At 43.6% G+C, this 23,486-nt stretch overlaps 1 protein-coding gene across 1 annotated transcript in view; it reads right to left on the reverse strand.

Moving 5' to 3' along the window:
- The window catches only part of CRB2 (crumbs cell polarity complex component 2), a 53,085-nt gene extending 37,351 nt beyond the window's left edge, over positions 1 to 15,734 (reverse strand). The window contains exon 1 of the mRNA XM_063144597.1: positions 15,672 to 15,734. Within this exon, the coding sequence (XP_063000667.1) occupies positions 15,672 to 15,720 (49 nt within the window). The 5' untranslated portion in view covers positions 15,721 to 15,734. The remainder of the gene's footprint in view (positions 1 to 15,671) is intronic.
- Positions 15,735 to 23,486: the final 7,752 nt, after the last annotated feature.

The raw sequence follows: 23,486 nt of genomic DNA on the forward strand, positions 1-23,486 counted from the left end.
ACTTTTAGATTTTTATTAATTCCTGCTAAAACATGTTAGCAAAATCTCTAAGGGTGCAATCCTATGCATCTTTAGACAGAAATCCTGCAGCTCAAAAAATGCTGTAGGACTTTTTTCTGTCGAAACATGCATCGGATTGCACCCTTAGCCTGTTTACATTGTCACCAGCAATAAGAGAAATGTCCTTTCTAATCGTTGCATTTCCAACAGGTATTGTGATTTATCCTTCCCATTTTTATTTGGGTAACAGACCACTGTACCCAAATTCTGACACAGTTTTACTATGGGCTCACTGCAGCTTCATATCTGTATGCTTTAACCATTCCCAAGTAGAGGAGAGCATTTACCCTTGCTCGCTTTAATGTGTTGCCATCAGCATTACTAGAAGGACGATTTAGTAAGACCCCAGTTAATGAACGGATATGTCTCTGTGGTTCTGGAGCAATAGAATCTGTTGAACATGTCATTTTGCACTGTAACATGTATGAGGAATGCAGAAAAAAGTTAATCTTGCCTTTATTAACTGCCTTTTCTGGATGTAGCCCCACAACGTTGGTATTAATCTGTTTAAGGGATGTGTCCTCCCATATTACTTAAAGGGTCTCTAAGTTTCTCATGACCTCAATGCAAACTAGAAAAATAACATTGCAATCCTTCTGAGAGAAGCAACTCACCAAGCTGTATTTTGTTTTTATGACACTTTTTATCTATCCTTTGTATGTTTTAGTGTTGGTTTTGCTGGTCTGTGACTGTAACAATGATGATGATGATGATGACGACACAGTTTGCTTTCAAAGTAATTGGCCACTGTATATTTGCTACAAGTCTCCACAGAGATTAATCCTAGTGACAAGTCAAGTTGAAGGTCCTTACTCATTTAACAATATTGCCTGGTTGCTCCTTCTTGATACTCAATAAACCATAGTAGATCTGTGATAATGACTTCTTTGGTTTATTCACCCAGACTTGTGAGAATGAAGAGACGGAAAGTACGCAAAAAGAGACAATTGGAAACCACCCATTTCTTCCTGAATATGAGCCACTGTCGTTACGGTGCTTTTTAAAGGCAGGCACCTGGTGCCAATACAGCCCCAGGAACCATGCAGACAGCAGAGCCTCCATCCCACCAACAATCACATCAAACTATGGGATTGGTCTCCTAGTTTGGATCCATGTCGGGCACAGATCCAATGCTCAGCAAATCCCCCTTTTCTCCAATACACACACATGATAACAAAATCCTAGTCAGTAACTTCATGGTTTGGCATATGCATGAAAACAATAGTTTCAAGAAGCATAGTTACATTATTTTTAAATGACACACATGTGTCATAGCAGCTATAATCTTAGAAGAGGCATTCCTTCCTATGGGAGAGAAAAGGGCTATGGAGTTATTTGACATCTGCTGTTGTTAACAGTAATTTCTATTTAAAACCATATGCACACACACATTTTTTTTAAATTTAGTAAATATAAAAGTTAATCAGTTAATCAATAGGGAGTGTACGGAGATTGAAAAGCTGATCATACAAAGGGAAGAGGGAGGTGGAAAGATAGTTAGCAAGGGTATAATGAGTGCATTATAGAAGATATTGCTGGGATTGGAAGAGCAATATGAACATTATAAAATGACATGAGATCAAGACACGGAAAGACAGTTGAGTAGTCAAGAGTGGGAAAAGATATGGAACCAATGTCTATTAAAGACTATGTCGGTAAGAATAAAGGAAAATTATTATAAATTGATATGGAGGTGGTATTTAACACCAGTAAGACTACACCAAATAGATAAAAAGAGGTTGTCAGGAAAAAGGCACTTATTTCCATATGTGGTGGACTTGTGAAGCTATTCAGAGGTTTTGGCAAATAGTATTTAAAGAGATAAATGATATAATGGGATGGAAGATAAAGATAGGGCCAAGGATAGCGCTGTTATCAATATATGAAGGGGTTAAATGTACACAAAATACTGTATTTATTCAATTGTAAGGCGCCATCGATTGTAAGACGCACACTAATTTCAGTACGACCAACAGGGGGAAAAAACCCTAAGACACACCTGCGATTCTAAGATGCATCCCATTTTTAAAGATGTTTATATGGAGTAAAAAGTGCGTCTTAGAATTGAAGAAATACGGTAGTAAAGACTTAATAAACAACTTATTAACTGCAGCTAGATTAATAATTGCCAGGAATTGGAAGGAACAAAGGGATTATCAAATAGAAGAATGGTATAAAGAAGTCTGGGATATAGCTATTAATGACAGACTCACGAGTAGTATTAGAGTTAAGAGAGGATTACTGAAGCGAAATGACTTTGGAGTCCATTTGTTAAATTTGTATTAGAAAAAGGGAAAGGGAGTAAACCGTCACAGGATACATTACAATTTTGGAAAGGAGAATAAGGGTCCCGGGGTGGGGTGGGGTGCACGAGACAGTATTATATTATTTCAATAAGTTCTTTTTTAATTTCATTATTGTGGTATATTAAGTTGATGTAGCGTGATTATTGTATATGTTATAAAATCCAAATAATAATAATAAAAATATTATATCAGTTAAATCTATCAGTTAAATCTATATATCAGTTAAATCTATACAAGCCCTAAGTAAATTAATCAATTAAATCTATACAGCCCTAAGTAAGTTTCAGCCAGTGGAGTGGAAAAAGGAGTGGCCATGAGGACTCACGAGAGCAGGTGGGGATGCCAAAATGAGTCTACCTTCTTCAGTAGTAGTCTGAATGCAACTCTACATGGGCTCAAAACGCGTGTGTCAAAATCCACATTTCCAAATGCCTCCTTTCCCCCTTTCTTTTTGACCCCCTTTGCTGCTCTGAAAACTTAGCACAATAGTTTCCCTAGGTCTGCTGAGAGCCTCTAAGCTGGCGATCAAACCTGGGCCAGATCTACAGTACTGCTTTAAAGCGCTTTATAACAGTTATAAAGCGCTTTAACTGCTTTAAAGCGCTATAAAACTGTTATAAAGCACTTTAAAGCAATAGTGTAGATCCGGCCCTGGACCTCAAACAGGCTCAAAACTAACCTACAGTCCCCACTAGCCATGGCACTCGCTCACATCGGGGCTCAGCAGCTGCACAGGTGCTGTGGGATGACCAGCTGAGGTCAAACTGTACATGCACTTGCGCCCCAAGCAACTGGCCCTTCCTGTAATCTCTGCTCCGGTCTTTTTGGTGATCGGGGTCCATGTTGGCACAGACTGTTGGTTCATTAATGAATGCAAAGAATATGCACAATGCATAATGAGCGCAGATGCCTCAATTAGCTTTTGCTCCTAAATGGTTCAGGCACAATTTTTGTGTGTGTGCCGTGCTAAGATGATTTATATGATATGTGATCGCCTTCTCCCATATCAACCAACACAGGAGTTCAGATCACCCACAGAGTGCCTCCTCAGAGTGCTACTGTTGTCAGAAATTAAGCAGGTCACAACAAGAGCGGGGGGATTCTTTATCGGAAGTGCCCCAGTGGGATTCCAACTCCAAGGAAGCTGTTTTCATATCTACATTGTTTTCTTTTAGATGCCAGGTTAAGGCATTTTTATTCATTGTAAACGACAAGAGGTGGGGTTTTTTTTTTAGATCTAGAGGGAAAGGAAGCTATATTTTAAAACACTGCCATTCAGCTGCTTATTCTACTGTCTGAACTGGTTTTGAAGTTGTGGTGAATTTGAAAAGTGTTTTGGTAGAATTTTATAATCGTATTTCATTGTGATCTCTTATCATGAAACACCCTGAGCTATATTTGTATGTCCACGGATTTAACGCCCATATATAAAAACATACATACATACATGTTTATGTGTCAGGACAACAATGAGTGTTAGATCCGTTGTTTTGTGGGTTGTTGAGCAACATAAATTCAATTGGGCCCCTCCCTCAGTGAATCTACCTTTTCACTGCCACTGTCACCAGCTGAGCTCTTTCTCATCATTGTTTAAAAGGCAGCGGCATCTTCTGCTCCGGTTTTTTATCACCACCATTGTCTGGGCCAGAGCCTGGGGCAGGTGAACTAGTAGGTTGCAATAATGAAGAGACGGAATAAGTCAATGGCAAGAATAAGTCTTGTCAGTGGGGCCCTGCTATGGTATGGGCTCTTTGCAGGTGCCCAACCATACCTACCCTTGATGCGGGCCAAGATAATAATGTTCAGTCCTTCACATTGAAGTAATGCCCAGTTTTCCTAAGAGATGCTGCAGTTATTGGTCTATTAGCAACACTTTGACCTCTTGCTCTGTGTCCCAGTGTAAAAACAGTGTTAGACAGCCCCACTGTCAAATCCAGAAAGGAGGTTACACACATTTGAGAATGGAGAACAGATTAGGATAAACTTCAAAGGCCACCACAGATAAGGCGCATCAGCTGAACACTTTTCTCTTTCTCCCCCACCCCCTGCTGCTGGTCCCATTTTCCCCACCTGCAGTGCAAAAGTCTGGAGTTTGCATTTACAGATGTCTTGGTAAGTAAATTACTTTGATATGGGAGACTGGGCTGACATGGGACACTGGGCACAGGCTCTAAACCTATGTGAATTCCCACCTCTACCTTAACGGTCATGCAAACTTTCTGCCTGATGTTGCAAAGAAGCCAGGAGGTAGGTGTCCATTACCAAAGCAACATATGAAGTTTCACAAGGGTGTGGGGAGGGGGGCGAAACCCTAGCAGACAACTACACCAGCTGCAATGTATGTTCTACAATGCCCTAAAAACACTGCAACAGAGGGTCAAACGTGGTGCTAACCATGTGACGAGCTTTCCTTGAAATATAAATAGCTTCAGAGAGGCAATTTTTGTGGAAAGGAAGAGAAAGCATTAAATTTCTCTCCAGATCAGATATTTATTTATTACATTTTTATACCGCCCAATAGCCAAAGCTCATTATTATTATTATTATTATTATTATTATTATTATTATAATATATTTTTGCTGCTGTTACTGGGAGTACATTTTTTGAATTTCTATTGTTAGGCCTTAGTATTAATTATTAGTGGATTGTTTAATCATGGTGTACATTAATTAATTAATATGGCTATTTAAGTTTTGGGATTTTAATGGAGCAGGGTGGTTTTGACTGCTGCTGGGTTTGTTTGTTGGATTATAGTTATTTTACTTTGGCTATACTTTTAACATTTTACGTGATGTGATGAGTCATGTTGAAGAATGTTATACTGCAAAGCAGGGTAAAAATATTAAACTAAGTTGTGTTGGGTACCTTCCTTCAGTTGCAGCCACTGGAAAGGGAAGTGGTACCTTGGAGAGTTTGTAGACACACCCTCTTGTGGGGAGGGGGGGATGGAGAAGTTGTTTCTCCTTCCCATATGTTAACAAATTCAAATTAATTAAAACCTGCCCATTAATTATCACTGAGATTGAATCAAATAAAACTAGTCTAGGATCATCAAAATAGTTTGCAAGGTAACAGACTCAGATAGTGTAGATTTATTTATTTTTCAGCATTTCTACCTTGCCTTTTAAAAATAAAAATACCCAAAGAACAAAGTATAAAAATTTAAAACAATACTTAAAACTTAATCAAGAGAAATAATACATTAATACCACAATGAAATAGCAAAATCAGTGCAAAAGCTAGCAGCAGCCAGGGATCAGATGCTACAGAACAGTATCTAAATGTGCCCAAAAATGACTATTATGAACAGGAGTATCAAGACATATATCAGAGAAGCAAAAAGGAAAGCGTTCAGTTACACACCGCCAGCCACTAGTTGATTTTAACTGTTTTTTCTTCAAACCCACTAAAATCTCTCTTTCAACTTTCATTCCGGGTATACATTTGAATTCTCTCAAATCCCTCCCTTTGAAGTCACACAGCACCCATTTTGTGCCATGGCCAGATATCCAAAAGTTCAGACCCCCCATGCGCAATTGCCACCCCACATGTCAGGCTAACGTTAGCCATGCACACAATACCTGCTTCTTCATACTCTTCCAGACAGCTCCACTGATAAGCTCTCTCTAAACTGACCCAAACCCCCACTTAAAATTCCAGTGGGGAAGCCACGAGCACTGGGGTTATCAGCCTGTTTCCTGCATGGCATATTTTTGCATCTTCCACTAAAGCCAGAGCAAACATGCGCCACAGAACAGTGAACACTTCTACAGGCCTAGCCAAGGATTGGGGTGTGGGTGTGGGTGTGTCATGGATAACCCCCTTTTGACAAGACACACATTTGATTGCTGGTGGCGGATGTTCACCTTGCCCCTCTGTGGCATACTTCTCCACGGTGCTGTTTACTCTCTTTCAGGACCAGACAGAATTAGGACAGGAAGAGGCCTATGAGATACACCAGTGGTTCTCAATTAGCTAAGTCCTGCGGACCCCTTGTTCTTCAAATGCCAAGCCATGGACCCCCTACCTTTGAAATTTTTGTTACCTCTATGGTAGTTACCTGTGCGAAGCAATTTTTTGGAGAAAATAAGGGGTAGCCCCTAATAAGCAAAGGATTTTAGGTATACTAAAAAACAGACCATAAAATTTGTGATATTTGTGATATTGCCACTCAAAAAATGACAATGATTTAGTTAGTTAGGAATATAAAGCCAAATTTAATTTTACTAACGTCTAGTTTACAATTGAACAAATTGTGACCTGTTGAGCAGCTACTAAACCTAAATGTGATGGGAGAAATCATGCCTCTTTTTGTCCCAAACAATCCCTTCCACATCTGGTTCAATATTTCCTACTTTTAATCTGAAATCTGGATCAACATCGAGCCGATTTCTAGGCTTGTTCTACAAAATGTCAAAAATGTTTGTTCACGAAGTTATGTGGAACAAAAGGGCACTAGATGTTTCAAAGCTTTTTCACCTGACTTCTTATAATCAGGAAAAACCATCACCCAGAATTGGTCCAGTCTATATTCTTTGAAAAATGATTTCAATGAACCACCACTAGTCACGTCAACAAGTGCATCTTGCTCTTCCGCAGAGAGAGTTGTTAGTTGTACATCACCACATTCAAAAGTGCTCTTATCCATGAGTTTTCAGGATTAGGTGCAGGGAAGTAACCTCTGAAGCTAGCCACTAAATCACGCAGGTGCTTTTGCGCATGACGTCACCGTCGAAGCAAACGGAGTGCAGGAGACGGCATATTTTCTTTTATTAAAATGTGGACCTTGCAGAGCTAATATGTGAATGGTGTCACGGACCCCCTGGGTGGGTTACATGGACCCCCTGGGGTCCACGGACCACCAATTGGGAACCACTGTGCTACACAATGTGGGAGCACAAGATAGGCAATGTGGGGCCCACCAAGGAGCCCTACTCCTTCCACTTATTTTTTTTTTTAATTGACACATTATCTTACTGGCAGCTGGGGGGCTGTCTTCACCATGCCACGTTGGTGCCGCCTCCCTCCAAAAACCTGTGGTTTCCCTCTCCCTAGGTGGCGTTGGGTAATCCCCCTGCCCTCTTCCTGGTGGAAGGCGACCAATTGCCTCCCACCAGGTATCGCCCCAGATAGTTCCCAGAGCAATGTTAGATGGTGGAAGAGGCGTACCAGCGTCACTCTAATTGAAAAAGTCGGGTGAAGTCCCCAACATTTTCTATCCACAGCTTCGTGGGAAAGCCCAGTGGTGGCTGTGAAGCTGCATTTGTGTTGTATAACTGACGCAGAGCAGATCCACAGCCACTGCAGGGCTTTCCCCGCGTATAGATAGCCCCTGGGATTGTTGTGAAATAGGTTTCTGTTGGGTGTTGAAAACCGTAGGTAGAAAGGCAGTGGAGCTCAGTCCCCTCCTCTGCCTTGTACTCATTTTTTTTAGGCAGGTTACTTGTCCTTTGCCATACTTCCTATGACAACCATTTTTGTGATGGTGCCCAGGACATTTTCTCCAATTACCAAAGGTGCCCATAGCCCCCAAAGGTTGCTTATTACAGTGTTACACCCAGCCCTGAAATTAACTCTGTGACATCGTTACAGGTGCCTGCTGAGAAACAAATATCAACACTGCAACTTGGATCTTAAATGGGAATAATCAGAAATATCTCTAGCTATATGGAGCGCATAAAGCAGGGTGGGTATGTGTCCTATTTTATAGAAGACAGTCCTCTATTTTCAGACACCCTCTATTTGAAGGACTGTCCAGTCCAGGTCCAGTTTAAACATAAAGGATGCTAAGAAAGGAGAGCTGGGGCCCTGGAGTAGCCCATCCACAGTTAGCAGGTGGGCAGCAGACTGAGCAGGGGCACACAGGTCACCTGGCTATAGGCTCCCCCACTATGATATGCATTGCATTTCTATGTAAAGTATAGCATCTATATATAAATCAGCATATGCACGTTTTATGCAAATTGCATCCCCTTTTGTCCTCTGTTTTGATGATGTGTAAGTGGCCACCCGGGCCTAAAAAAAAGCCAGAGTAACTGCCCTGAAATGAGAACAATGATCAAACTAGAGCCAGAATGAATGAGAAGTCATTGCTTCTCCCACCCAAAGGGGGAACAGCTTCACGGAGAAAACTGAATGTTGGAACAAATTTTGGTGTTTCTTGCTAGGCATCATGGGGAGAAAGTTCAGAGTTTGGGAAGATTAGATTTTGCATAGAACACCCTTTCACATAGCTCTGTGCCTGATTACCGTGAAGTTTGAGTCTCAGTGCAAAGGTGCAATTGAAAGGGAAGTGAATAGGTTTGTGAAGGGGTACCACGGCCACCCCACTACCTTCCACCCTTTTGTGCTAGTTCGCAGCGTTGTTGACTCAATTTTCTGCCACTTCAGCACTGGCATTTTTAAAGAAACTCAAAAGGCGTTCTCCACTGTATGATCCCTGCCATTCAAGGACCACAGAGTGAATATAATAACATCACAGCACCATGTAGCCATTCAGATGAGGCTACAAGATGTGTCTCAGAACAAACAAATTATTCTCACTGCCCGTACTGAGATGCGGAGTGGCTTAGGAAAGTAGGCTGAAGCTTCCTAGTTGGGGATGCAAATCCAGATGTATGTCTGTCATTCATTCATTCTTTCATTCATTCATTATTTTCAGGATACACATTCAGATGTACCTTCCCACTCACTCCCCACCCCAAATATTCAATTACTCACAACTAGATCAAGGTAGGAGAAGGTCAAGTTGCCTCAGCAACCTGGTACATGTCCCCTGTTTCCTCTGATCTTTGTGAACAATTTCACACCCTTTCACAGAGGAATGCAAAGAACCACGTTCTCACACACAGACACACACAGAGAGACGTATACACACACATTTCAGCTCAACTCTAGCTTTACTACCACAATCCACATGTAATCAGGACTAATTCAAACATTGCTTAATTTCTAAAAACAAGAGGTCCTGTCACCAAGGGGTTCACTTCTTCTGGGGTCTCCGACAGAAGTCTTTCTACTATTCCAAGATGTTTTTGAGTCTTGTTGTAGCTACTCAGCAGCAAGAAAAAATCATCCTGCATGTGCTCAGTCTCTCTCTCTCTCTCTCATTTTTCTTGTTACTTCACACATTGAAAGGATGAGCTAGGATGCTTCAAACTAAGCTCTGGATCTGAGGCCATTTGCCTGCATTCAAAACCCAACTCTTCCAGGTGTGACACTCACTGTGTTACATCTACACTGTTTCTTATGTATGGGCTTACAGCCAATTTCTAAAGGACAAATCCCCAACAGGCAACTTGGCTCAGGTCCATGGTGACTTGGCCAAGCGCTTGCCCTTTTATAGTCGGTGGCACAAAAGGGGAAGCGCTTTCGCCTCCCGAACAACACAGAGAACTAAACAACAGCTCAGAGGGCAACTTTGAAGAAGTGATGGAAAGAGTTATGTTTCCATGGCAATGGAAAGGCATGTGCTTATATTAGTAAATCCTGTGTGACCCCTGCTGCCCTCCTGCTCTCCTGGTCAGCAGAAAGGATTAGCAGCAGGGCATTCTCTCTGGATGACTCCCAGGAAGGAAGGGAGAAAGAGAAGGAAGGAAGGAAGGAAGGAATCAGGAGCTGAGCATCTCAGCGGCACTTGGCAAGCTGCATCTCCGGCTCTTTTGGGGTGGCACACTGGTTCAGCTTAATAACCTCAACATTGTTCCTTTCCTATATTGGGGTAATGACAAAGGGTGTAATTGCTTTGCCCATTCATGGAACTGGGGGTGTCCAAATGATGTCGTCTTCCATTTGTAACTCTCCTGTGTTTTCCCACCACTTCCTCCATCTTTTTTTCTGGCCACATAATCTTTTAGGAAATAAAGATGGAAGAGTCCATACAAAATGGTGAGCATTTTGTATGGACTCTTCCATAAAAGAGCACAGATAGCAATGTCAGAGATCTGTGTCCTGAGTTCCGTGTTCCTCTCGTTCCATTTCCAGCCAGGCGAGATGCCTTCCTGACCTACTTCATTTGGGATCATCTCAGGCGCGCCCAAGTAACTGGAGCGCTTAGCCTCGATAACCCTCAAGTGGTGTCGTTCACACTCAGGAAAAAGGTGTCAGAGCAGGATGAGAATGGCCCACATTGTATCGGGAAAGAGAGGGGGGCATCTCTTACCTTTCCCCACTTTGCTCCCCCTTTGCCACCCCCTCCTTTTTTTATTGCTGGAACTCAATAACTACACAAGGGTTCATCCCCAGAACTTAATCTCAATGCCACAACTTATTTATTTAATTAATTTAATTAATTTATAACATTTATTTACTGCTTAATCTGCTAAAAAGCTATCAAGATGCTGTACAACAATTTAAATCAACAAAAACAAGAATATAAATATAAAAACATCAGAACTACATATTTTAAAAGGCTAAATCAAAAAGATGCATCTCCTTTACCCTTCCTAAAAGCCAAGGGAGGCTTTTAGGGAGGCACAGAAAGCCAATTGAAGATCGCAAGGGAGCACATTGCACAGCTTGGGAGTGACCATAGGAGAAAGCCCTTTCACACATGCCTGGGAAGCGAGACTGTGTAGTTCATGGCACCCTCAAAGGTCTCTCTCCTGTAGGACTTAGTAACTGGGCAACTTCAGAGTAAGACAGGCAGAACCTTCGATAACCAGGTCCTAAGCCATTTAGGGCTTTAAAGGTTAAAACCAACACTTTGATTTGCATCGGGAAATCAATTGGCAACCCATGCAGGTCTTTCAGGACAGGTATAATATTCCATACACCAGTTAGTAGCCTAACTACTGCATTTTGCACCAATTGAAGCTTCCAGACCCCTCTTCAGGGGTAGCCCCATGTAGAGTGTATTGTGGTAGTCTGAACGTGATGTGATTGGTTCCCCAAACAAGAGCAGGACAAAAGGGTGCAATCTGCAGGGCTATTTTGCCAGACTATTTTGTGCCCTAGGCAGGTGAGCTGCTTTCACCCACCCACACCCACCCCAGCATACCTGGGCTCAAGTCGCCATCTCGCCCGCCCAGCCGAAGTGAAGCCAGGATGCGGGGGGGGGGGGGCAGCTTCGTAATGGTGTGCCTGGCCGGAAGCTGCTCTAGGAGAGCGACTTCCAGGCACGCCGTTCTGAAGCTGCCCACCCCACCCCACCCCAGCATTCTGGCTTCGCTTTGGCGCCCACCCACCCAAAGCGAAGCCAGGATGCTGGAGTGGGGGGGGGGCGGGCATGGCTTCACTTCGCTTCGGCTGGGTGGGCACCCAGCTGAAGCGAAGCCAGGATGCTGGGGTGGGCGGGCGGCTTCGGAATGGCGTGCCCGGAAGCCGCCCTCAGAGCCGCTGTGGGAGAGCGATTTCCAGGTGCGGCTCCTCGTGTTAACTACTGAGCATAATAGAAACACAATGAAAATCTTATTGTAGGGGCGCATTAAACAGGCAATGACAGTGGACGCAGGATGTGATACACCTCTTGGGAATTCCTCGTCCTTATGTGTCATGCAGGTGAAACCAATGCCAAAAATGATAAGTATTTGTGGAAGGCCTTAGTCTCTTTGTTTTATACAAGTATGCACACTTCTCAGGTTGTATAACATAGTGATAAGTCAAAAGCAGTACAAAAAGAGAGAAGTTCAAAATGATCTGTGCATGTTTGCACATGTGCACACAACATTCACCTGATGATCTCTATGTGCCCCTGGAACTCAGGGGGACTGACACTGTCCCTGACATAATTTGCTGGTCTTAGGTGCACTAGAATGGTGCACCTTACACCTGGGAGGCATCAACCCTGACCCCACACCCCAAATCCTTTGTTTGCCAAAAATTATGCACTGAATATTCATGCCATCATCAAGCACAGTGTGATGCGTGAAGCATGCTCCCCATGAATAGAGGGCCGGCCAGGTGCGTATTTGATCATCCACCTACTGCTTTCATGCCGCCTTGGAGATGAAACTGCTCCTATTATCAGGTTTCGAGGAGGGAGCGATGCAAGGCCCATAAATCCACACTGGTTTTATGGTTGTCTTGTCTACAGTGCCCCAGAAGCTCTTTGATCTTCCACTTCCCATTGTGGCCCTGCTCCCCAGCCCTTTATAAACACTCCACTAGAGGAGTGACCTTCATGCTTCCCACCCTGCTCTGATCCCCTGCTATGCCTCAAAAGTGGAAATGGGATCAGGGGAGGGAGTTCTTGTGTGTTCTTGGTTAGCCATACCGGCTCTCAAGCTTTAATTCTAAATCCAATCTAAATACGCTAGTAGCTAACACAGGCAAATCAGCCACTTAGGAGAGGAAAGAACACTGCAGCTTGGTCACGTCTGAGCTCGACTCAAGGTGTCTACAAGACACCGGGTCAAGCAAGCACCAGATTCACCTGGCCGCCCACCCACCCCCACCCTGTCAGCATACGAAGCAGGACGCTTGTTGCACATGAGAAGTACAAGGAGAACCGCCTTGAGTCCCAGTGGGGAAAAAGGCGGGATATAACTAAATATAATCATATAATAATAATAACAGCTCTGACTTATATCTTACTGATAAATAACGCCAAAATGATTATGCGTTTTAATAATTGTCATTGCCTATTTTGCAATGAATTTAAAATGTTATAATGTTAGTATGTTTTGAAATGGATTGGTACTAAACTGCTTATTGCAGTGGTGTATAGAGGTGTGTTCTTTCTTTCTTTTGCATTGCTGTTCTTGTGTAGCAAGCTGTTTGGGGCATGTGCATGTGGGAAAGCGTCATACAAATTAAAGTGATGGTGCACACCCTCAAAAGGGAATTTCCGTCTTCCCAGTTCAGAGCCTGAGTGCAAGTTCATATTCCATGTGGCTTAGCAATGCCATTCACCACGTGCACAGAACCACCTCAGCTGACCCTGAAATTCTCCTGGTCTGCTGGATGGATCTACTAGGGCACCCACACAAGTTGTGTGCTGCTGGTACCATTTCATTAGCTCCTTGACAGCTGTTTTCAAACTCCACCATCGAACAGCAGGGAAGATTGCTTCGATACTACTCCAAACAGGATTGTTCTCTCTCTCTCTCTCTCTCTCTCTCTCACACACACACACACACAATTTTTGTACAAAAACAAACAAACCCCATTTCTGTGCCCCCAAGAGTGAGATGGACTCTGAAGTCACTTTATAGGGGTACCACCCTGAGGCTTACAAGAATCAGATAAGATGAATTAGCACATCAGAACACTTTTTCATACACCTTCATTTAACCCAGCTATGCAGACATGGCTACAGCAGCTTTCAGCCAGAAACACTAATTATACATCAGCAGGCAACAAGCAACCCATTTGTTTATTATTCATTGATGTCTTATCATTTATGAATTGCTTTTCTACGTACGTAGATTCAACTAATTAAAAACACAAATTATTAAAATATTTTTTCATAGTACTGGTTTTAATCAATCAACAAAAGCTATAAAAGAAGCAACACAACAATAAAGGCAAGATTTACTTTTAAAAACTACAAATGTTTGACAAATGGGGAAGCTAGAACTAGAAAGGTGGAGCAGGGGGAGAGAGAAATGTTAGCTGTGTGCTTCACAACTGAAGTATGACACATCGCCATCTAAATAGGCCCCCCATAAAACCATCGTCCAAGATCTAAAATTACCTAGCTGCACCACTGTGTTTAAATGCCTTTACAGCTCATCTAAAGACGAGAAGAGAAAGGGCTTGCCAGATCTCCCCAGGATGGGAATTCCAACAATTATGGAGCTGCTACTGAAAAGGTCCTGCATCTGGTACCCACAGATCATATGACCCAAGTGCATGGCCTCTGAAGACAACCAAATGGGTAAGCTCATGCAATGTATATTCACCAGGTGAGAGATCCTAGACCTGCAACCTTAGAGTTGCCGTAGAGCAGATCACTAAAATCACATACCATGGCCTAGGGCTCAATGTTGATCCTAGATACAATGATTAGCAATAGACTCACTGCACCTTTCAGCCTGTCACTTGGCCTGCACGTGTCTCAGTTTTCCTGTTCTGTAAAATGGAGACTGTGAAAAATGCCTACAGGGCTGCCAGGAGGGTTGGAATTCTCCCTGGTAAAGGAGAGTGAATAATTTCAGGGAGTCAAACACACTGCCAGGATGTCCCCTCTGCAAGTAGGAACGAATTGTTGATTTGTAGAGTTATCTGGAACTCTATGAGCTTGGCTATCCGTTTTTGAATGGCACACATGCGCTTCCAAACACCGAAGTAAGAAAGCAGAAGAAAGAGCCGCCTTTTCCTAACCATTATTGCAAAGAATGCTCACCCCCAACGACAGCCTCACAGCACCCTGGCCCTTTCATAAGCAGTACTGCACACCATGGGCCTGCTTTCTGTAGCCACACAAAAGCCCCCCATCACCGCTTCACATGCTCATCCAGTAGCCATGGTTACTAGACACAAAAGCAACCCCGCTGTGTCCCAGTAACCAGCAGAATTCCAGGAGCCAGACAAAGAAGTTGGGAGGGGAGAAAGAGAGGGAACTTTCAGGCACAAACGCCTTTTCCCCTTCAGCTCCTGAGCTGGTGGACAGAGAAAAGGAGAACACGACTCAGGCTAGGAGGATGAAAGGATGAGGAGGAGGAGGAAAGGAGGAGGAAAGGGACTCGCAGGAGATGAAGGAGGACGTAGCCCCCAAACTGACTTTTCTTCAATGTAAAAATGAGTGGACTGGCCAGTTTCAGCTGCAAGGACAGCCAGTTTATTTCCCATCTCTCCCTACCCCTTTTCTTTACTGGGGGTTTGGGGCGGGAGAGTAGAAATGAGAAATTACCTAAAAGGCTCAACTCAGACCTCTCCTGTCACCCCTTCCAAATTATATTCAAGGAGACCATGAACTGCCTTGGAAAGTGAGCACCGGGACCCTGCTAATTAGAAACCCATCCCCAAGAGAGTTGGATGCATTTTGTGCTGGAAGCCCCTGGCTAATGTCACCACCATAGTAACTTCCCCTGGCACATTTTCACGAGAGGAGGGCACCCTCCCCATGAGAGGACACAGAACTTTGAAAAAGGTAACCGAGCTGTTATCACCACAGCCAGAGCAGGGGGACTGAGGAGCATTTACTTATCTGTGTACACTGCCGATATAAACCAATTTGAAACTGGTTTGCGTTTGTAGCCCACACGTGCCTGAAGAGTTTGGGAGAACTTGCTGTGCTGAGGCTTCAGGCAAATCTGTCAGAAGTGGCTGCAATAGGATGTAATGCTTTTGTGTTTCTGCCACAGAAACCAGAGTCAGTCCCAGTGAAATGGGAAAGAGAAGCAGGTTTTAGAACTACTTACCCCAAAGCCAAAGAGAGAGAGGCAGCAGGAGAGCAGGGCAGAAATCCATGGCAGGCTAGCGGGAGTGTGCGTGTTCCTATCCCCAGTCAAAAGCAGGCTGGAGGCTGGATCCTGGCCAGGGTCGCTGGCTCTCCCCTGCACATCCTAGGCTCAGGGGACCATCACCACCACAACCACCACCACCCTGCCCCGGGATGCTGAGACGCTTGCTGTCTCCATGCTTTGCACTAACAGGCTGGACAGACTCGCTGTCCACTCGCCACCCTGCTGGAGCGAGAGGAAAACGCGGCCTGGATCACCCGGACTGGAGGGACAGGAAAGAGTCATGTGCCAGGCATTGCTCAAGAGCATCACACAAGCGGGCTCCCTATCTTTTAAACAAACAAACAAACCAAAAATGGAAGGAGGCTCTGTGCTTTTATCAACTACCCTTTTCTCTGTACAAAGAACTTGTAAGACGATTTCCCCAATGTAATTGTAAGGCGATTTCCCCAATGTAATTGCAACTTCTATCTCAAGTTGTTGTTTTCCTTTCCCCCCCCCTCTTTGTCTCAGGTGTTTTAACTATGCTACGACATTTTAAACATGCGAATGTTTTAACAATTTCTCTGCCTTCACCATAACGATTTAATGATTGTGTTTTTACTGTCTTAATCATAGAATCATAGACTCGTAAGAGTTGGAAGGGGCCTGCAAACTGCCATCTTGGCCCTGTGGGGAAGAAGAAGGACCAAGGGGACAGGAGCAGGCAGAAGTAACATCGGGGCCTGCTCCTACTGGACTCTCCCCCCTCCCACAGGGCAAACTGCCATCTTGGCCCTGTGGGGAAGAAGGAGGACCGAGGGGACAGAGCAGGCAGAAGTAACATCGGGGCCTGCTCCTGCTGGACTCTCTCTCTCTCTCTCTCTCTCTCTCTCTCTCTCTCTCTCTCTCTCTCCTCCCTCCCTCCCTCCCTCCTTGACTCCTTTTCCTTGTGTGTCTTGTCTTTATTAGATTGTAAGCCTGAGGGCAGGGACTGTCTTTTTTGCTAAGTGTAAGCCGCTCCGAGAGCCTTTTTTGGCTGAGGAGCGGGGTATAAGTATGATAAATAAATAAATAAATAAATAAACCCCCTGCTCAATGCAGGAATCCACCCTAAAGCATCCCTGACAGATGGTTGTCCAGCTGCCTCTTGAAGGCCTCTAGTGTGGGAGAGCCCACAACCTCCCTAGGTCATTAGTTCCAGTGTTGTACCTCTCTAACAGTCAGGAAGTTTTTCCTGATGTCCAGCCAGAATCTGGCTCCCTGTAACTTGTGCCCATTATTCCATATCTTTACCCTAAGGTGCTTCATAGAATCATGGGATCATAGTAGAGTTGGAAGGGGCCTCTAAGGCCATCGAGTCCAACCCCCCACTCAGTGCAGGAATCCACCCTAAAGCATCCCTGACAAAGGGTTGTCCAATCAAACAGTGGCAGTGATTTCTGGCTGGGATGCAGGCACAAGACTTCCAAGGCAAAGGAGAGGAGAGAGGGGGCCCACATTGCTTGCTCGCCTCCATTACCATCACACAGGAGAAAACCAGGAGATGCCCTAGCATCTCAGAGGCATTTACAGGAAACGCCAGTTTACCACAAAGTGAGAGAGCAGGAATAGCAAACACCCCTCGATAACGTACAGTGCGATCTTAGCAATGTTCCACTGCCATTCAAGAGAAAACAGCATGGTTCAGGTACACATTGGATAATAGTCTAGAAAGGCTTTTACGTTTACACAGCTGTCTGGCATAGCTCAGTGTTATGAGCACCTGGCTTGCATGCAAAAGGTCCCAGATTCAAGCTCCGCATGTCCAATTAAAAGGATCAGGTGATAGGTGATAGGAAAGACCTCTGCCAATCAGGTCTTCAACCTTTTCAGGCCCAGAACCCACATTTAATCCAAGCATACATTTGGGAACCCACTTCTTAATATTTTTTTGGTCATATTTATTGCACCCTCATAATGCTGCTGTTGCAACCTGCCCACCAGTGAGAGTAGACCAGTTTCCCCCAGAACGACACCTCAATACTGAGATTGCTGTAGGAAGAGAAGTTGTTCCTAGGCAGGCAGCTCCTTTTTCACCAAAGGGAAGCAGTGCAAGATCACATGTTTTGCATACAAAAGGTCCCAGATTCAGACCCTGGCATCACCAGTTAGTTTTAGGAAAGACCCCTGTCTGAAATCCTGGAGAGCCACTGCCAATCAGTGCTGACAATACTGAGCTATATAGGCCAATGGTGTGACTCAGTATAAGGCAGCTTTCACAGTTCTTATATTACTCCAGAAGACACCACACTCTTAGCAGAAAGGCCGCCATTGCTATTCAAATAGCACACCGTTTGATGGTGCCTGTAAACTCCATGGTCCAACAGGGTATCCAAGGGAACTCAGCTATCTCTGTACATTGTGGGGATTACATACTCTAAAACAGAGTATGTAATACTCTAAAACAGGGTATGTAATTGCACAGCAGTCTGGCATAGATCAGAAAGTAGATCTCCTGATGTTTTGGACATCAACTGCCAGCATTTCTGACCTTTAACTATTTATTTATTTATTTTTATTTATTTATTACATTTTTATACCGCCCAATAGCCGAAGCTCTCTGGGCGGTTCACAAAAATTAAAACCACAGTAAAACACCCAACAGTTTAAAACACAATTACGAAATACAGTATAAAAAGCGCAACCAGGATAAAACCACACAGCAAAGTTGATATAGGATTAAAATACAGAGTTAAAACAGTAAAATTTAAATTTAAGTTAAAATTAAGTGTTAAAATACTGAGTGAATAAAAAGGTCTTCAGCTGGCGACGAAAGCAGTACAGTGTAGGTGCCAAGCGGACCTCTCTGGGGAGCTCGTTCCACAACCGGGGTGCCACAGCGGAGAAAGCCCTCCTCCTAGTTGGCAGGAGCTTCTGGGAGTTGATTTAGAAAATCTGGTCATCTACCTTATGTCCACCTCTGCTCTATAACACCACAGATGATCCCTTAACACATCTGTGGAGACACATCCCAGTTCTGCCTTGCAGGAAGTGATCCCAAGTTTACCAAGAATGCATTAAACACCAACAATCGAAATGCTTAATCAAAATCAGAATTGGCTATGGCCCAATGTGACAGTCCGCATGGCCGGCAGCTAAGTGGCTACTGCCACATTCCAAAGGGACTTCTGCATCCAGGAAGAGTCACACAGCAGAGATCAGAAGCCACTGAAGGAAGAAAGCTTGTCTGTGACCTCGTTGCAGCATCCAATCTGAACAGTGATGGGATTAAATTAACTCTAATGGCAGTTACGCATATACAGTACTCTCCACCTTGCTACCCATGGGGAAGCATCCTGTACACAGGATGCAATAGAATCTGGTCATCGATGTCTGCAGCTCAAACCCAAAGAGGTAGCAGCTGAAAGTGACACAGTCAGTACGCTAAATCAGCAAGATTTAAAATTATGGTAAACTCTTTATTCCTTTGCAAACAGAAACCGGTGCAAGGAAACGACATCGCCTCACGCCACTGCTAGGGCCCAGTATGGTCACAGCTGACATTACCATGCTAAAGAAACAATGACTGGCAAATGCTACTCTGATGTTTGAAGGTTCAATCACCTCCCAAAAGGGGAGGGGGTATCGAGGGCAGTTCAGCCAAAATTGCAGGCTGGAGATTTTTCCTCTCACCCCCTTTAAGCAGCTTGTCAGGCTCTTAAAGAAGACGGGCATTAGACACACGTCTGCGCTAAAAAAAGAAAAAAGAACAAAGTAAATTCTGAACCAACTTAAGAACAGATGAATTCTGTGACCTGCAAAAATTATGCAGGTGAAAAAACCCCACACTTGCATGTATTTATGTTACATGTCCTGGCCAATGTTTAAAAAAAGTTTCCAAGATAGTACTTAAGGGAAACAAACCAATTGTGAAAGGTTATACTTAACTTCCCCGTGGTGATGTAGGATGTACATCTGCCGGTCTAGGATTGTGCTAATTATTTACCAGGGGTCCAGAACCTCAGACCCAGGGTCCCAATCCAGCCTGCCAGGGTTCCCCATTCTAAAAGAGTTAAATGCCTCTTCCCAAGTCTTCATTACTGCCAGTAAGAGCTTCAAGCTGCTATTTGCTTGTATTTTTTATATTTTGTCCTTGTCCTTTTTGGCGTCTGACCACCTTCCACCTTCCACTGGAACGCGGGCCCCAAGAATGGAATTAGGCCCTCAGGCTGAAAGAGGCTCAACGCCTCCAATTTACATTGATGAAAACTCACAACATGTGGAAGGTCAGGAGGCATCTTTGCCTCAAGCAACAAAACCAACAAAATCTTCAAATTCGTTTGTTTGAAAATAGTCTTACGTTTATGCTGCTGGGTTGAGGGATTTTGAGAAAAAGAAGAAAGGGAAAAAAAGTTTGTAAAGTCCTGGAGGAGGTGGCAAGATTGTATAGAATACTATTGCCTTAAAAATGTAAGCAAGCATTTAAAACAAAAGTTAAAAGTTTCAAAAATGGAGAAATAGGACAATTCATTTCCATGCCATTGCAACCCCACTGCCTACAAGCAGCTCTGGTTATTCAGTTCTTTTGCTTATGCGGCTGCATGGCCCCAGCGCTGCTCTGCTCTTCCTGGTTCTGCAGAGATATTGATCTGTGGATGTTTCAGGCCCAGGAGGCTGGCTGGAGCATCCTGCAGACATGGAAGTGCCTACGGCCAGAGTAGCAACCAGGAATGCAGGGGCTTCATCAGTCAGTCATATGCAAGTAGCGCAACATCAAAAGAGAGAGCATGCCCTCCTGGACACCACAAGGCAAGGAAATCCACTCCGTATTTTCCACAGCTCAGATCCAGGGATTCTTATGGTGTCTACAAAAGCAGTAGGGGCAGATTGATGAATGGAGGGGTGACTAGAAAATCTCACAGATATAGCAGAGCTTGACAGGAGCCAAAAATCCACACACACACCCCTCCCAGATAATGTTTGAGATACACCAGTAGTCCACTCATTCCCAAACGTTTGGGAGTCCAGCCTCCGGGATGTCTTGCACCACCCCAGGAAGAGCAAGAGACAAGTGAAGCATCCATATCGGTTCTAATGGCAATAAATTTGGGAACAGTTTTTCCTGACAGGGTTCAACTGTGGACTAGGAATGGGTACATCTGTCAAGCTTTATTTTTCTCAAGCCCTCATTTTTCCAATGCTAAATTCATTCTGACTGATTTCCCACTGGATTGCGATTATTATGTTTTAGTCTGCACAGGTATTATTATTATTTTTTGCAAATTGTATCACAAACTTCAGAAATGTACAGGTTTTGATAACCAACTGCGTTTCGGTTAGTTTTTAGGTTCGGAAAACACAAATTTGGTAAGTTCACACTGAAATGCAAACTGAACAAATTTCTCACCCAAATAAATTATAATCATTTATAAAGCACTTTAAAACATATTCAAGTGATTCACATGGATTTCTCACACTGATCGCTATAGCAACTCAGTGAGGTTATTTTGCCATTAACCCCACATTGCAAGGAGAAGAAATGCCCCAATACTAGCTGCTTTCAGACCATTCAAAATAAAGTGCTTTTTTGTGCATGGAATCGGTTACTACTTTGCTGGGAATCAGTCCATCAGTCTGTTGTTTAATTCTAACAAAACAAAATATTCAAGACAGCAATACAAGATCCAACATTACTTTGCTGGGTATCTTTCAATGTTCCCAACAAGCACCTCCACTATATGTGTGGTGGGTGGGTGAGTGGAGTGGGGGGGGGGGGGCAAAATCACAGCTTCCCAGGAACCAAAATGATAATCAGTCTGCTTTGGGAAATTGCAGTTCTCCTCCCTGCAGCCACACCTACCGTGTTGGTGAATGCCATGTGGAATGTGACCGTGGGCAACACACACCTATTGAGGATGGGCGGTTTAAGGAATCAATTTCCTTTTGATCTTTCAGACTCTATCCCTCTCCAACTCTTACAATGAGCCTGTCTGGCACCTGGTACCCAGGGTGCATTGAAAGGAAGGGTTAGGGGCCTCACGTAGCTGTATAAACTGGATGAGATAAACCAGGAGGGATCTTGCAGATAAACCATGCTAACGGCCCCTTTGATAGTGAAACAGAAGCTTTTGTACCCAGGGGAACTGAAGTTCCCAGGCAGAGATACTTGTCTTATATCTTTAACACTGTTGGCATGTAAGCCCATTCTCGCGTGTAGTTTCTGCAATTCCCTTTTTGTTCATTTTTAGGAGAGGACTAATAACAATAATAATAATAATAATAATAATAATAATAATAATAATAATTTCTTTATTTGTTACCTACCTCTCCCTCTGGATCGAGGTGGGGTACAACACTGATAAAAACACCATAAAATACATAAAACCAATTCAAATGTTTTACACCAGTGCATCACTAAAAGCATCACACCATTAAAAAAGGCATCTTAAAATTCAATTGAGTATAATCTGCCTTTCAGCATAAGCTCTCAGGGCATGTATGGAGAACATTCACAAGTGATGCATCCCAACATGGAAGATATTTGGGGAGTGGAGAATAGTGAATAAGCCAAGCTACGACAGGTATCCATGTTTTGTTTTTAAAGTAAATATGTGTGATGGCATCTGATTACTGTGATTTAAACTCAGTGGTGAATAAGGAAGTGCAACACAACAACTTCTCCATGGAGAAGTTAAACCCCACTGAATTCAATGGGACAATTCGTAAGTAAATTGGCAGAGGATTGCTTCTTTGTCAAATTCAGGATATTCAAACGTATCTGCCTGAAAGATCTTCACCACATGGACTAGATACAACCCGTTACGGATAGCATTGTTTTCACATCATTTCAATCTAACACCACCTCTTAACTAAATATATTCTCACAGAGGCTTGAATGAAAGTTCTTTCAGATGGGTTTAACTGAAGTTGGTGGTGTCTCCAAACACAAACTCTCCATGAACAAGATGACATTTGATGACTTGAAGTCAGGAGCTGTCCATGGACTTGCCTTCTGTGTCAGTCAAGGACTGTTATATGAAAAGCTCAACAGAAATGAAAAAGGCAAACAGGTCTAAAGGAATAAAGAAAACATTTCTTCTAGAACTGCATCTGAAAAAATAGCATGGTCCATAGACATTGGCCTGGTTTGCACGTCACAACAACTCAGTTTTTTGCTTGTTTTTTTAATCCAGGCTTGTTGTGAATGAATTGGGAGTGAGCAAGTGGACAGGGAGACATTTTTCTCCCTCTTTCATAATACTAGAACCCAGGGTCAACCCATGAAGCTGAATGGTAGGAAATTCAGGATAGATAAAAGGAAGTACTTCTTCACACAATGGATTCTTAATTATGGAATTCGCTACCACAAGATGTAATGACGGCCACCAATCTGGATGGCTTTAAAAGGGGAATATGGGCAGGAAGGTTCGGTTGCTTGTGGGTTTCCCATAGGCAGCTGGTTGGCTACTGTGTGGACAGAATCCTGAACTAGATGCATCCTTGCTCTGGTCTAGCAGAGCTCTTCTTAAGCAAGCATGCTGGTTTCCACTGCCCAATCACTCCCACTGGGGCTTAACAACCTGGGGGTGCTCCATTCCTGATTTTTTTAAGCACAATGTACAAACAGGGCTTTCTAGAGCAGGGCTGTTGAACTTCTTCCAGCCTGGGGACCAAATTCCACTTCAGAGATGTTGTCAGTGGGCAGAGCTGAAGTCAAAAGACGTGGGGGCCAAAATAGCAAATATAGTAACATTTTAGCTTAAAGCTCTTACTAATAAGAACTGAGCCTTAGGAGATGCATTTCAACCTTTA

This window comes from Elgaria multicarinata, chromosome 19 (assembly GCF_023053635.1).
Source record: "Elgaria multicarinata webbii isolate HBS135686 ecotype San Diego chromosome 19, rElgMul1.1.pri, whole genome shotgun sequence".
Taxonomy (NCBI): Eukaryota; Metazoa; Chordata; class Lepidosauria; order Squamata; family Anguidae; genus Elgaria; species Elgaria multicarinata.